Source organism: Vulpes lagopus, chromosome 9 (assembly GCF_018345385.1).
Source record: "Vulpes lagopus strain Blue_001 chromosome 9, ASM1834538v1, whole genome shotgun sequence".
NCBI lineage: Eukaryota > Metazoa > Chordata > Mammalia > Carnivora > Canidae > Vulpes > Vulpes lagopus.
In genome coordinates, this window is record NC_054832.1 from 39275008 (window position 1) to 39289417 (window position 14410).

A 14410-nucleotide genomic window follows, 5' to 3' on the forward strand; every position below is an offset into this window, starting at 1 on the left:
GGCGGCTCGCACATGAAAACAAAATTTATGGCTACAACAAACAAGGAAACGTTGTTGGAAGGAAACGCCCAGGCAGGGCACCCTCAGCTTTGCCTCTCCGCTCGGGCGCCCCTGCTTCCCAGCAATTCCCATCCCCGGCCGCGAGGCCCCCCGTGCGTGCCCGGGGCTGCCCTGCCCTCGGGTCCTTCCCGGCGGTGGGAGCCACGGCCTCATCCCACCTACGGGTCCTTCGGGTAAGCTCCAGAGATCCGGGGCACAGCTTCCAAGGCGGAAACCAGTCTTCAGTCTATGGGACGCCACCTTAGACAGTGACACGTCAGGCACGTGCCCTTCGGTTCTTTGGGATTTACACTCGGAAGAGTCATCTGCAAAAGCATCCGTCCCAGTGCTGCCCTGAGCCGCCCCACAGAGGGTGCGACCTTCACACCGCGCCCTGGCGTCTTCCCGAACCTACGCCCTAACGCGCCCAAGAGGACGCGCTCGGATCTCCTCTGGCCGATTCAGGGGCGAACCTGGTACTAAACAGCCTCACTGAGCAGCTCTTTGGATTTACAGACACCGTGGAACGCTCAGAAATCAAACCCACGTCATCCTCGAGAGCAGGTGGTCACTTGCACAGGGGGGATGTACATTTGATGGAGAAATGTACAGAATTTAGAACAGTGACGTTTTCAACATTAGGCCACATGATTTATTCAGTAGTTTTTATGTTCCCAAATTACAATTTATGTCTATTCGTAAGACTACAAAAGTTACCATTAGAATTGTCTGTGCTTATAAAATACCAACTTTTTTTTTAAACCGATATATATTCTCATGAACACCAGTCTGCGACGAGTTACATAGAATCATAGGCACTTCAAAGGCTTAAAAAGACGTTTACAACTTAAAAGCATTTTTAAGAACAGAAACTGATTTTTTTTCCTTAAACCCCTAACTCGTACCTTCAAATTGCAAGAAATTAACAAATACAGCGGCCAAAGGAATCTGCAGCAACTTCTCAAAATACTGTTAGCGTCTTTGGGTTTGCTGAGGCTCGTCAGTAACTCGCATCAAATCCTCCTGAGAGAAGATCTGATTAGACAGCTACGACTGAACAGTTTTCATGGTAATAATCCAATTTTACACATTAATTTGCTGTTGCAAATCTGCCTGAAGCTACAGGTAATGAAAAACAAAGCAAGTGTAAAATGGATAGTCTGACACTTAAAAATTTATACAAAGTGGAGGTTAAAGTTTACATATTTGAAAATCACATATACACTAAATTACCATTATCTGAATTATCCAAAGACAAATTGCACCGTAACAGCTACAAAAGGCAGAGAGTCTTGTTGCGTTTTCAAGGGGACAAGGGGGAAGAGCAGAGGAGAGGGGAACAACAGATAAATTAACAAAGACCACGTTGGTCAAGGTCGATCGGAGACATGCGGACGCAAACTAAACAGCTCTCATCTTCGAACCGTAGGATAAAAAGAACCATTTTTGTATTTGCGCGTGAAAGTTCAAACCGATTCCATGAACAGAGAGGATTTTCATAACATAATATTTTGCCACTGCTATTCACAGAACACCGCGGATGTTAAGCTTTAATTTTACGTCATCCTAAAGAAATACATGGAAAGCTTTAAATACAATTTGGATTTTTTTTTAATCATCAAAGTGCCACAATGGCTCTTTAATGAAAAAAAAAACAAAAAACAAAAAACAAAGATCTTCATTGTTCTATGCAAAAGCTTTATTTTTAAAAGTTCAGTGATCTCATAAATAGAGACACTAGGTGGGAGTTTCACGCGTAAAACTCCTTAGTGGGGGCCTTCTGATAAGCAGCACTGGAAGGTTTGCGTTCTCCAAGGTCATAGCTCCCCTCGTCCTTCTTCCTCATGCGATACACCAACAGCAGGATAAGGAAAATCGCAAAGAGAAAGCCGATCACGCCGCCAGCGATGACAGCTGCAACAGGCCAACGGGGGGAGATCACTCTTAGGACGGATTCAGGGCCGCAGGAACTGACTGGGTCAAGCCCAATCTATTTACACTTTCCATAGAAGGCTCCGCTTGAAAACCCTCCCGGCACATTTAGAAACTGGATTCGAGGAGCCAACCAGGTAATCATGCAAATCTGACATTCCCTCGGAAGGCGTGATACTTCCTTTGATTAGTAATAATAATAGTATCAGCCAAAAGCCTCCATAAGAGAGAGCTGGCTGGGGCCTCACCTAATTCCATACTTTATATATATTTTAAAATTTTATTTATTTATTTATGAGACACGGAGAGAGAGAGGCAGAGACCCAGGCAGAGGGAGAAGCAGGCTCCATGCAGGGAGCCCGACGTGGGACTCGATCCCGAGACCCTGGGGTCACACCCTGGGCTGAAGGCGGCGCAAACCACCGAGCTCCCTAATTCCATACTTAAAAACATTCTTTAGTTTCCTTGCATTTCATAGTCTAATCTACTAATTGCTTTTTCAATGAAGACCCAAGACAGGCTGCAAGTGGCTGAAGTTTTATAAGGTACATGCGGGGGCCGGGGGAGGGGGGTTGGGGGTGAGCAAGGACATTTCCTTCCCAGCCTGGCCTTCGGGACTACGTGTTCCTAAATCTCGCAAATCTTCCCCTTTTGGATCACATGGTGGATACGGCCATCAGGTGAGTGACCCGTAGAGACGGCGTCCTTGGCGCCCGGGGCGTCCCCGCGTCCACTGCCTTCCCCGCTAGGGAACTTTTCCAAATTCCGGGGAGATGGTGATACGAGGATGACCCGGAGCAGGACGCACGAGCTTCACTGCCCAGCAGCTCGGGACCAGCAAGGTCCCAGGTGTCCCCTCCTTGCACCCAGTGGGGTCGGGGTGTTGGGGGGTCAGGGGGCTGGCCTAGGCCTCTGGAGACCCCACAGGCCCCGGGCTACTCACCCGCCAGGACTTCTGTTCGCTTAAACAGGTTGTCCGAGTGCTTCTCCGTGTACACGTTTGCGTCCTCGTCGGACGGGTCCACCTTCCTTTCAGAGTCAGAGAGGCGGACTTTGTCCTCATCGATTTCTTCAGGGGACTGAGGTGGAAAAAAGGAAAAGATGATAAAGATTTTTTTTTTTTTAATGTGCTGGAAACAAGAGGAAACAGGTAAGTCTATCTCAAGGTTCATTTTTTTTTCCCCAACAACGCGGGGGTCCTGGATGCGCCCATGTCCGCCCGGGGGTTCGTGTAGCACCCGTCTCAGGTCCAGGCAACGCGGCAGGTGGCGAGCGCACAGCGATCCGAATGACACGGTTATTAGGTGGTTTTAGCTGATGTTTCGGAGGCTGCGGCTCTCCCCGGCTGTGCCAACCCGAGGGCATGGCCCTCACTCTCCTCACACTCCGGTGGGGAGGCTCCCTTTCCCCAAGGGCTCTACCCGCAGCCCAGGACGTCCTCGGGGACGCCCCATCCACCGCTCCACTCCTACGGCCTGGGCCACCCTGAGCTCGGGCTTTGGGGCCCTGGGTCCCACCAGCAGCCCTGCTGGGGTCCTGGCCACGTCCTACCGCTGTCCCGCACCTCGGAGCCTGGTCCACCGGCTACGCAGCGCACGCCCAGATTACCGCACGTCCCACGGGTCTACAGTGCACGCAGCAGCTCAGGGCCTGTGGGCCTGAACCCCAACCACCCGGCAGCCTGCGAGGCACCAACCCCTGGCGATGACCGCGGAGTAACGTCAACCTTCTTTCCCACTTCCGTCAACGGTGCCAGCGACTCTGGGCCCCGAGGTTACTGGAGCACACTTCAAATTCTACGTTTTGCCACGTCCCAGTCCTGTCGGCTTGCCTTCCGTGGGCCCCAAATGCCTTCCCTGGACGCCCATTTCCACTGCCTCGCTCGGGTGTTCATCACATCATACCCACGCTCTTCCTGCAACTTCCAGCTCCCACCCCGACGTTCCTGGAGACTGGCTTCCATATTCCCATAGACGACGGTCCCCACCGGCTCTTCCACTCTTCCTACAAACAGCCAAGTCCACCCTCACTGGGGCTCCAGGCTGTGCTCAAGAGGCTCATCTGCTTTCCGACAGCCAAGGTTCATCCAAAATGGCAGCCTGGTCCTCAAGTCTAGAGGGTCACAGACATAAAATGACCCCTTCCTGGAGTGCCTTAAAGTCACCGGTTCGTCCGGGAAGGTCGTACTAGCGAGGCCAGGTGGATCCACCTGAAGCCAGGGTCCCTGCCTCCGCGAATGGAGCAGTAGGCCTCCAAAGACGACGTTCATGTAGTCAAGGGTGATGAAGAATGTCCGTCAACACCTCCCCAAGCTGCCTGAGACCCTGTGCCGCCTTCAACCTCGACCTGCCACGACTTACGGAAAGCAGAGGCCACCGAGGATTACGTCACTGCTGCACAACATGCCCCCAACGTGCCCCCGCCCTCTGCGATCTACGCGATGGAGACAGGAAAGTAGGAAAGGTCGTCCCAGGTCTTCATGCGCCAAAGTGAAGCAGGAATGAGGAGTCCTCTGGCAGCACCTCGCTGCCTTCCTGTTCATCCCGTGGAAACCCCATGATTAACCGGGGCCGTGGAGGATGGATAGACAGCTCAGCAGCAAGGGGACGGATTCCCCAGGTCCTCAGCCAGCACCCTCTTCCCTGCTCGGGGTGCGGCTGCCATAGGTTAGGGAAGGAGAGAAAACCCAACCAGGTGGATACTCAGGTTTGTGACTACGGCAAAGGTAAGCGAGTTCCAGGGTGAGCAAAGTGCACGTGGCAGCTACCGCGACACGAGGCCCCGAGTTGAACGCATCCGTGTCGTCGTTATGACGATTCACACGACCTCCCTCCCCCCCAGATCTTTTTGAGTCTCTACAATCGTCTGTGCGGGCTGACCACTCCCCCCGACTTTGCTTCTGATCCAGCGGCCGGGAGCGAGCCTGCATCTCCAGGGTCTGTGGGCGTTGGGGACGGGCGGTCTCCACGGAGACGGGGCCGCATCCCTTCTGGGGACAGTCCCCCAGTGCACACGCTTCCAGGCGCTCTGGGCGGAGCCCTCGTTCCTGACACCAAAACGCCTTCCTGTGCAGAAGCAGGGCTGTTGGTCCACGGTACGCGGCTCCCCGGAAACACACGTGCAACGTGAAATGAGGATGGCACCAGCCGCGATCGCGGGAAGTCAAACATCTGCGGCTCCCACGTCTGGCTGCTGGGACGCCGTGGAAATGGGTCGGACGTCAAGGGCCTTGAGTCCTGCTGTGCCTCAGCCAACAGCCGTGCCCTCACCACTGCTGCCGCATAAATTCACAACAAACCAGGATACAGGCCACCTGCACTGGAGACCCGTTCGAGAGCAGCCTACATCAAAAGGGTCCCGGGGGCAGCGATTACGCGGGCCGTGCCAGGTAACCAGGAGACAGACGCAGAGCGGCCACCATGCGGACTCGTCCTTGGCACCCAGGGTGACGTGCAGCCAAGAGCTCCCGTCGGGGGACGGTGGTGACTGCACTGGACGCAATCGCACCACGATCATCAACGTATCGACGTGTTCCGGGACATTCCTCATCGCTGAGCTCGTCTGCCAAACACCTCTCCGCTTTACCTACGCCTGACGCGACCGCATCCCTAGAGCCGACGTTTAGAAATTTGAATCCGTTTTCCATCCACTCTCAACTGACCAGAACTCAACTGTCACCGGGGTTTGGACTGGGACATGACTCCTCACCGCCCCACGTGAGACAGGGATCCTGCCTTCGGGAGGCAGCCTTCCACTCCCGCCTCCTACGAAAGCCTGGCAGCCTCGTGCCCCTAGTGACAGAGGCTGAGCCCTCAGAGAGGACGCTTGTGCCTCCAGGCTTCCATCACATCCCGCTGCCCCTGGACCGTTGGCGAGTCCATGAGTGCAGCCGCACATGCACACCACCTGGCGGGCCGTGAGCCTCTCTCCGCGGCTCTAACCCAGCTCAGGGGAGGCTCACAGGATGCTCAGGGGGGCCCGGGGGCCGTGCCAGCTGCACCCACATCGAATCCTCTCAGGGAACCGTGAGGAATGGCTCAGGGGCGGAGAAAGTGGACCGGAGGCAGGATCTGAGGCCCAGGCCTTCTCCGAGAGCGTACTGGCTTGGGAAAGGTGCGTGAGGGAGTGTGAGCGAGTGTGGGGAGGGGCGGGGAGGGGGCGCGCAGATCCACACTGAGGACTGAGCCGAACTGGAGCCCGGCACGCCCCCCCCCAACAGGCTGTGACCAGGAGCCTGGTCTGTGCACCCCCCCAGGCCATGAGCCGGAGCCTGGCCCATCCCCCTCCACCCTGAGGCCGTGACCCAGGGGCCAGCCCCCCCCCCCCCCGCCCCCCGCAGACCATGACCCAGAGTCCGGCCCTGAGCCCCTTCGCTGGACTTCCAGGTGCACTTTCCACCCTGGCCAGCTCGCCCAGGAGCGGGGGGTCAACCCACTACAATATGAGGATCATGAGGCCCCAACCTCCCGCCTGCGGGTTTTCAGCAGCCAGTGGTGTTGCTGTGCCGTCAGCACGGAGACCTGATCTCTCTGCCCGTCCGCGGTCACCACGAACATACTGAGACGTAACCACACGCATGGTGATCGCTGGAGGAGCCAGTGTCGGGGGCCACTGATGGCAGCCCCAGCCCCGAGGACGCCTGCAGAGGCAGCTCAGCGATGCCGGCCCCTGGGGTGTCAAGGGGGTGGGGACCCGCATGCACCTCCACAGGGCAGGGGCACGGCCCCGCACATGGCCAGGACGCGGGCCTCCGGGCGAGGGGTCGCGCAGCCTCCCGGACATGCAGCCCTAGGCCGGGGCCGAAGCGCGGTGGGGCTGAGCCTCCTCTCCAACGCGAATCCGCTTCACAGCGAGGAAGCAGCAGGTGGGCGGCGGCCAGAGTGACCGCAGAGCCCCGGAAGGGCCACGTGCGCCCGCAGCACAGAGTGGGGTGGGGGCCCCAGGGAGGGTGAAGGGCAGCGGCGACACCCCATGGCGCCCGCGCACGCACCTCCGTCTGGACAGGCACCTTCCCGTGGGTCTTCAGCGTCGTGGCCTCCGCTGCGGGGACGGCGCTCGTGGGCCCTGCGTTGGGGAGCGGCCGGGACGCCGTCGGCTCGGGGCTCTCTCCATCCTCGTCAGCTCCTGGAAGCAAGCAAGCAGAGGTGAGCCCCGTGGGCCCCACGCAGCAGAGACTCCACCGCCCGCCCCCCCACCGGCTCCCCGCTGCGCCCAAGGGCCCCCGAGGCCTGCGGGCGGCCTGGCCCATCCGGGATACCGTCCTCCCTGCCCTGGAGAGCTCTGCCGGCGTGTTCACGCCCCGGGCCCTCAGCTCCCGGCCCCCTCGCAGGCTCCTCCCTGCTGACCGCGCAGGATTAAAGGGTCCCGAGGGTGCCGCCGGCGGCCTCTTACTCTCCATCCCGATAAACCACAACTCTGACCTCCTCCCCCCGGCCCCCCACCCTGAATCCATCACTGACGTTCTACTGATTTTCCTTCTTTTTTTTTTTTTAATAAATATTTTATTTATTTATCAATGAGAGACCCAGAGAGAGAGGCAGAGACCCAGGCAGGGGGAGAAGCAGGCTCCATGCAGGGAGCCTGACGTGGAACTTGATCCCGGGACCCCGGGGTCATGCCCTGGGCCACCGGGCGCCCTTGACGTTAGTGTCTGCACAGGTCTTTGCTCTGACGGCTTCCCCGGTTCCGGGGCCACAAGCCGGTTCCACGCGCGGCCATCACACCACAGGCCAGCGTCCACCAGCTCGCAGCGGCCCCGTCGCCCTGAACCATCACCACCGCATCCCACTTCTCCTGAGACAAAGACAAAATACCTTGCGTGGTCCGGCCCTTGGCCCGCCTTTCCCGCTCCTTGGGCATCACCCCCACGTCCTGCCCGGGCCTCGCCTCCCACCCACAGCGCGTCCTCTGCTGCATGCTTCCCTGCCCCCACCACACGCACCGCGCATCTGTCCTCGCGGATCCGGCTCTACGCCGACTGGCGTCTCCCCTGTGGACGAGCCCAGCAAGGCCAGGGCGCACGGGCTAGTGTCCCTGCAGCCCGACCGGCTCCGATCCCATATCCGCCCAATGACTGACCAACCAACAAACCACCAGCTGCCACCTGGGCACGAGTTTCTTTCTTTCTTTCTTTCCTTCTTTCCTTCTTCCTTTCTTTCCTTTCCTTCCTTCCTTCCTTTCCTTTTTTTTTTTTCTGTTTTTTTTTTTTGCACTTTTGTCAGAATAGCATTTGAGGATTTCCGACATTCGACTACAGCGTTCTTTTCAAGGTGATCATTCGTCCGACATGTGACGACTCACACTTGGGACTCTGTAGCTCAAACCGGCCACTTCCTTGACAAGAACGAGCAGCAGGTGCCTCCAAACCCCTCACGCAATCACGGCCCCGTAACGTCGATGTGCTGGAAACAGCAAGAGCTCTGACTGTGTGGCTCCTGTTTTTGACTCCTCGTTTTAGAATATTTTACTACATCGACTACCTCCTTTCCCATTAGCATGTACGCTTGTCACGAACGGAGAACGTGGGAGCACGTATTTGATTATATAAATATATTTATTTATATAAATAAATAAGGGATTTGGCCTTGGAAATGCATCCAGTCCTGGTTCTGCGTGACCCTGGGCCAGGAAGCCTTGCGTCCTCGTGTCTTCATGCGTAAAATGGGGGGAGTAAGCGACCCTCAGGGGTCTGAACAGGACGCGTTCTGGGAGCGCTGTACGCGTGAAGCCGTGTGTAAATACGCCACCGATAACGACGGCTCCGGAAACACACGCTCTTTTGTATTTTCTGGCAAAATCAGATAATACGCTTGATTTGTTCCTGCAATGAATCATTTCCTTACAAAAAAAAAAGTCTCTGTCCGTGCCATGCCGAATGAAACCCGTTCCATTAAGGGGCCTCACGACCATCTTTGTTCTCAACAGTCACTCATACGAGTCATCGAGGTAGGGAATCCACTGTAAGGCAGGAGGGACTTGATAAAGTCAAAGATCCCCTCCAGCCAGCACGTCGTCGTCCATCAGAGACAGAGGAGCGACCTGCCCCGGGTGCTTCCTCTACTGCAGTGACTACCATCTTTATTAAGATAGACTGTGCCCCCCCCCCGCCCCAACCAGGGGCCTGGGAGCCTGTGATCACATCTCAGCAGCCCTGACTTGGAGGAGCTCACTGTCTCCTCTGGCCTGAGGCATCCCACCTGGGAGCTGGGACCCACAGCCTGGAACCCGGAGCCCACAGCCTGGAGCCCGGAGTCCGCAGCCTGGAACCTGCAGCCCAGAACCCATAGCCCACAGCCCAGAACCTGGAGCCCACAGCCCGGAGCCTGCAGCCCAAAGCTTGCAGCCCAGAGCCCGCAGCCTGCAGCCTGGAACCCACAGCCCGGAACCTGGAGCCCGGAGCCAGGAACCTGCAGCCTGGAACCCACAGCCCAGAGCCTGGAGCCTGCAGCCCAGAGCCTGCAGCCCAGAGCCCAGAGCCTGCAGCCCGCAGCCTGGAACCTGCAGCCCGGAACCCATAGCCCAGAACCTGGAGCCCACAGCCCACAGCCTGGAGCCTGGAGCCCACAGTCCGGAACCCGGAGCCCACTTCCACCTGGGAAACTGCTGCTCACGTTCCATCGCCCAGAACCAATGTCCTTGTCTCTTCCCCATGACAAAGCCGCCTGCTCCCCGGCCTTCAAGGCTTCACAGGGTCTGCGTCCTCTACGGTCTCCTGTGTCCTTGTGACTTCAGGACCCAGCCCTGGGTCGGCCGTTCAGCGGGCACCGGTGCGTGTTCCATCTGCCACCTCTAACCAGGACTCCGTGTGACTCAGATTTCCGCGGGACAGCACTGCCCGATGTTCCATCTCTCGGTTCCGTGTTACGATGATTATTTCTGATCTCTACGTTTCCCTCAGACTCTTGGTTCCTCAACGACAGAGACCAAGTGCTTCTCATCTCTGTGTCCCTGGAACATACAGTGCGAGGTCTGCACACGGCGAACGCCTGTGAGATATTTCAGCAAATGGCTGGAGCGTTCACGTGCACGGACGCCCATTCCTGAGCCACACAGAGAGCACGGCCCTGTCTCCTCAGTACCCTCCAGGCCTCTGGCCGTGCTCCTCTGGCCCACGTGCTCTTCCACTAGACAGCTAGGATGCGTGAGGATGAAGGGAACGCCAGCCAAGGTCCTGGGGCACCTCCGTTTCCAGCTGGGATGGGCATCAGCTAGGAGGTGGGGGCGGGTAATTCTAGAGGAGCCCATCATGATGTAGGGGGCGGGTCAATGGGGAGAGACAGGGACACTCCCCTCCAGCCCAGCTCTCCAGCCCCGGCCAGCTGCACTACTCCGAGCTGAAGCAAATCACTGCATCTCTCTGCACCTTGGGCTCGCCGATATCAAAACTGGAGATGCGGGCGGCCCGGGGGCTCGGCGGTGGAGCATCTGCCTTCAGCCCAGGGCGTGAACCCGGGGTCCTGGGATCGAGTCCCACGTTGGGCTCCCTGCATGGAGCCTGCTTCTCCCTCTGCCTGGGTCTCTGCCTCTGTCTCTCTCTGTGTTCCTCATGAATAAATAAAAAATTTTTAAAAAAGAGCTGGAGACGGTAAGAGCCCGTCCCTACAGAGATGCTGGGAGGCTATGATGGCACCTGACGCTCCGTGGGGGCTTTACAGGTTCTAGCTACAGCGCCAACCACCTTTAGGCTGCAAATCAATAGACCTTTAAGCAGGGCAAAGGCGTTTCCAAAGTCCAGCACGACGCCCTTTGTAGCAATGATCTGCCCAGGGCCGGAGCCAAGGCAACGGTCCACGTGCATCCACACGAAACCTTCTTAGCTCCACGTCTGTGATCAGCGGGGTCGGGACTTCCGACGGCCTCCCCAAAGCTCCCGTCACCTGCGTGGCTGCCAGGGAAACAGGACTGTGCACCTGCTCTCTTCCCGTTGAGCTTCCGGGCAATCGTAGCCGGAGGCAGGAACATGACCTGGACACGTCTACAGACCTAACAGCTCTTGGAATCTAAGATCCGTGAAATGGGGAACAAAGGGCTCCGTGTTTATTATCTCCCAGGGCATTTCGAAGGTAGTTACAAAGCACTTTTGAGATGCTGAAGGCAAAAAAGAGGTGCCGTGAGTGAAAACAGAATATTGAACAGCGTTGCGGGTGACGGCAGACGAGTCTCTCACCCGACCTGCGTGGGCGGCGTGCATCCATCCCCGGGGACACCCAGGGCTGGTGTGAGGCTCGGCTTGCCGTGGGCTCGCCGTGTTGCTCAGCCACCACCTCCCTCGTCACTCGGACGTGCTGTTTTCCGACTTAAACTGCCCACCCCACGTAGGCAGGCCCCTACCCTACAACCGATAGAAGCTCTGAAGCCCTGGCCCGCCTGAGGACTACACTGAGCCCCACCTGCACCACCTGCCGAACCTATGGTGCAAATGCGAAGCAAGGCAGGTCCCGGGTGAGACCCTCTCAGTCTCCTGCCGACCATGAGTTTCTGACTCGGTTGTCAGTACTTCCTCCCCTCCAGCTTCGGGGCTCGGGGCGGGGGTGGGGGGTGGGGAATGGAGGCGCTCCTGCTGCAGATGAAGCAGTCCCCACATACGGCAGGAGGCCCATGGGCTGGACTCGGCTACTCCCCACGCCCTAGTCCACACCCCCCGTGACCCAGACGGGGCCACGCTCATCCCCTCATTAAGGTGCGGAGTCTGGGCCTCCCGGGCGGCCTCTGGCCCAGCGAGTGCGGTCGTGGCGCCGTGCCTGTCCGAGGCCCCGTGTGCACAAGGCTGTGCACACCCCTGCTGGCTATCTTGGGGCGGCTGCCCCGGTGAGCCGACAGCTGGCCTGCTGCAGGAGGAGCCGAGCTCGCCGTCGACGCAGGAGGGCCCTTGGGGGAGCCCGGCCGCCCACCAGAGCTGCCGTCCTGCAGGACCCCGGGTGAGGGGCGGTGGCGGTGGTCAGGCCCTGCGCCTCCGTGCTGTCTCCTGCGGCGTGGCTGAGCCAACGGAGCCGCTGCCGCCGCCGCCCCACGTGCTGGCCCGTCCTTCCTCCGACTCCTGAGGAACGAGCACGGCCCCCCTCGGTCCCGCCCCGTGGCCTCGGCACAGGGCGATGGTCGGGCGACGCGGCGTTTGGGGAGCCCCACGTGCGCCACCCTGAAGCCTTCACGACCAATCGGCTTACGTTGACGGGACGCCGACTACCTGCCAAGCTACAGACACTCGCCGGGCTGGCAACATGCCGACCCCTCGGACCCTCACGACGGCCCCCGTGACGCGAGACCATGAGGACCTTCCACTCCACAAAGAAGGAAACGGGGCCTCGGCCTCGTCGAGACGTGGATCCCGGAGCCGAAGAGGCGGAGGGTGGGTGTGCGCACCGGCAGGAGGCCAAGGCTGAGTCCCCGGCTGGGCACCTGCCGTCTCCTGGAGGGCCCAGCGGCCTTACCAGAGCCTGAAGCGGAGGCGTAGTCGTCGTCGTCGATGGGATACACTCCCGAGGCTTCCTCAACGGAGCTGTTGTCCAGGTACATGTCCTTGTCGGAGGTCAGCTCCACCCTCTGCAAGACACAACGAGAAGGGATTCAGGATGGCGAGAGGTGAGGGCACAGGCTCAGCGGCTTCCTGCTCCATCCACAGCACGTCGGCCGCCCTCTGCCCTCTGGACCCGCGGCCCCGGCCTCTGCTCGAGAGGGCCCGGTGATGCAGATCGAGCCACAGGCCGACCGCGGGCGACCGCGTCACCGCCCCCCACGGAGGCCGTGGCCTAACCTGCAATGAAGCAGCTCAGGGGCTGAGCACCTGCCAGGGCCTGCTCCCTGACACGGACGAACACGTCCCAGCCCGGGGCCCCCGTCCCGGCTGCAAGGCCGCGCGGGCATTCTTGCCGTCGCTCCGCCTTCATGAGGCTCCCTCACGGGGGAACCAGCAAACCCTGGGGTGCCCAGGGGGGCCTGGACGCTGAGCACCTGCCCTTCGGCCCAGGGCATGACCCCGGGGTCCTGAGATCGAGTCCCGCATCGGGCTCCCTGCATGGAGCCTGCTTCTCCCTTTGCCCGTGTCTTTGACTCTCTCTCACTCTCTCTCGTGAATACATAAATAAAATCTTTAAAAAAAATAAGTTTCAAGCTGCTGGCATGGAAACCGGTGACTTAGAAACCCGAGGTCTTCCTGGAAGGATTCGCTGCCTTATCTCCCAGACAAACGTCCCCCAACGGCCTCACACCAGCGCCAGCGACCCAGCCCCGTGGCCGAGATAACTGAAGCCCAGAGCAGCAGGTGGTAAATCCGCATCACTGGTTCCACGCAGGTTAATAACAACGTCGGAGCGTAGAAAATCTATTTACAGACACAAGACATCCCTGAAACAGATCTCCAGACAATTAGCCTCTGGATGCGAAGATAAAATATTCCCGTGGCCTAACATCCCACCGTGAACACCCGGATGAGGCGTGTAGCTTGAGGGTGAAGCCGCATCGAGTCCTGATCACGACTCAAACGGCTGCTGGTTTTATGGCGATTACGGCGCGCCACGCTGCCTGTAACCTGAGCTGCTCCTTCCAGACATGACTTTGTTTTTTTTTTTTTTTTTAAGATTTTATTTATTTATTTATTAACGAGAGACCCAGAGAGAGAGGCAGAGACACAGGCAGAGGGAGAAGCAGGCTCTGCGCAGGGAGCCCGACGCGGGACTCGATCCTGGGACCCCGGGGTCACGGCCTGGGCCGAGGGCAGACGCCCAACCGCCAAGCCCCGGGCGGCCCATCCAGAGGTGACGTCCTAACCCGGTGAGTGGCTGCCGTACACCGTCCACGAGTAATAAGCAGCTGCAAGGCCCCTCCACACAGTCGCCCAAAGACGCTGTACGTGTCCTTCCCACGAGCTCGCCGACTCTGGCCCGGGGGGAGCCCATGGGATCGTTTCCCTCAGAGCCTGACTGGGCTTCACAGGCATCCGGATCACCTAGTGATCTCGAAGGTGAAGAAGCAGAGCCCAGGTGGCTTCCCAGCATCCAGCCAAGCTTGTGCCTGGAGCCCTGGGGCCCGCGTTCTGGGCCGTTCCCGCGGCGCTGCGATGGCCCCAGAACAGGAAGCTACCGGCGCCGCTCGGCCCGGGCTCGAGGATCAGCTGCAGCCCGCTGCGGGGTGCTGAGGTGCCCGGCATCCTGTGCTGAGTGCTTCACGAGCACTGGCACCTTGGGTCACCTCCACGGGCTCCCCTGCCGACCACGGAGCTCAGGCTCCTGCTCAAAGACCCGCAGCTCGGGCATGGGGAGCAGCATTCAGGGATGCGTGGACCCCGATACGTGTGCTGGCAGGGGGCGCGGGCCGTGCCGTCCCCACCTCCTCCCAGCTGGCCTCCCCGGTGCTGCATCCCCCCATCACAATAAAGGTCCCCACGGAGAAGCACAACAGGGCCATGTGGACCTGCTTGATCCCACGCTTGCAAACTCCGGCCGCG

At 59.0% G+C, this 14410-nt stretch overlaps 1 protein-coding gene across 1 annotated transcript in view; it reads right to left on the minus strand.

Annotated features, from left to right (window-relative positions):
* Positions 1-668: 668 nt before the first annotated feature.
* The window catches only part of SDC2 (syndecan 2), a 93559-nt gene continuing 79817 nt past the window's right edge, over positions 669-14410 (minus strand). The window contains exons 3-6 of the mRNA XM_041768589.1: positions 12399-12510; positions 6962-7095; positions 2915-3050; positions 669-1953 (exon numbers count right to left, since the gene is read on the minus strand). Of these exons, the coding sequence (XP_041624523.1) occupies positions 1790-1953; positions 2915-3050; positions 6962-7095; positions 12399-12510 (546 nt within the window). The 3' untranslated portion in view covers positions 669-1789. The remainder of the gene's footprint in view (positions 1954-2914; positions 3051-6961; positions 7096-12398; positions 12511-14410) is intronic.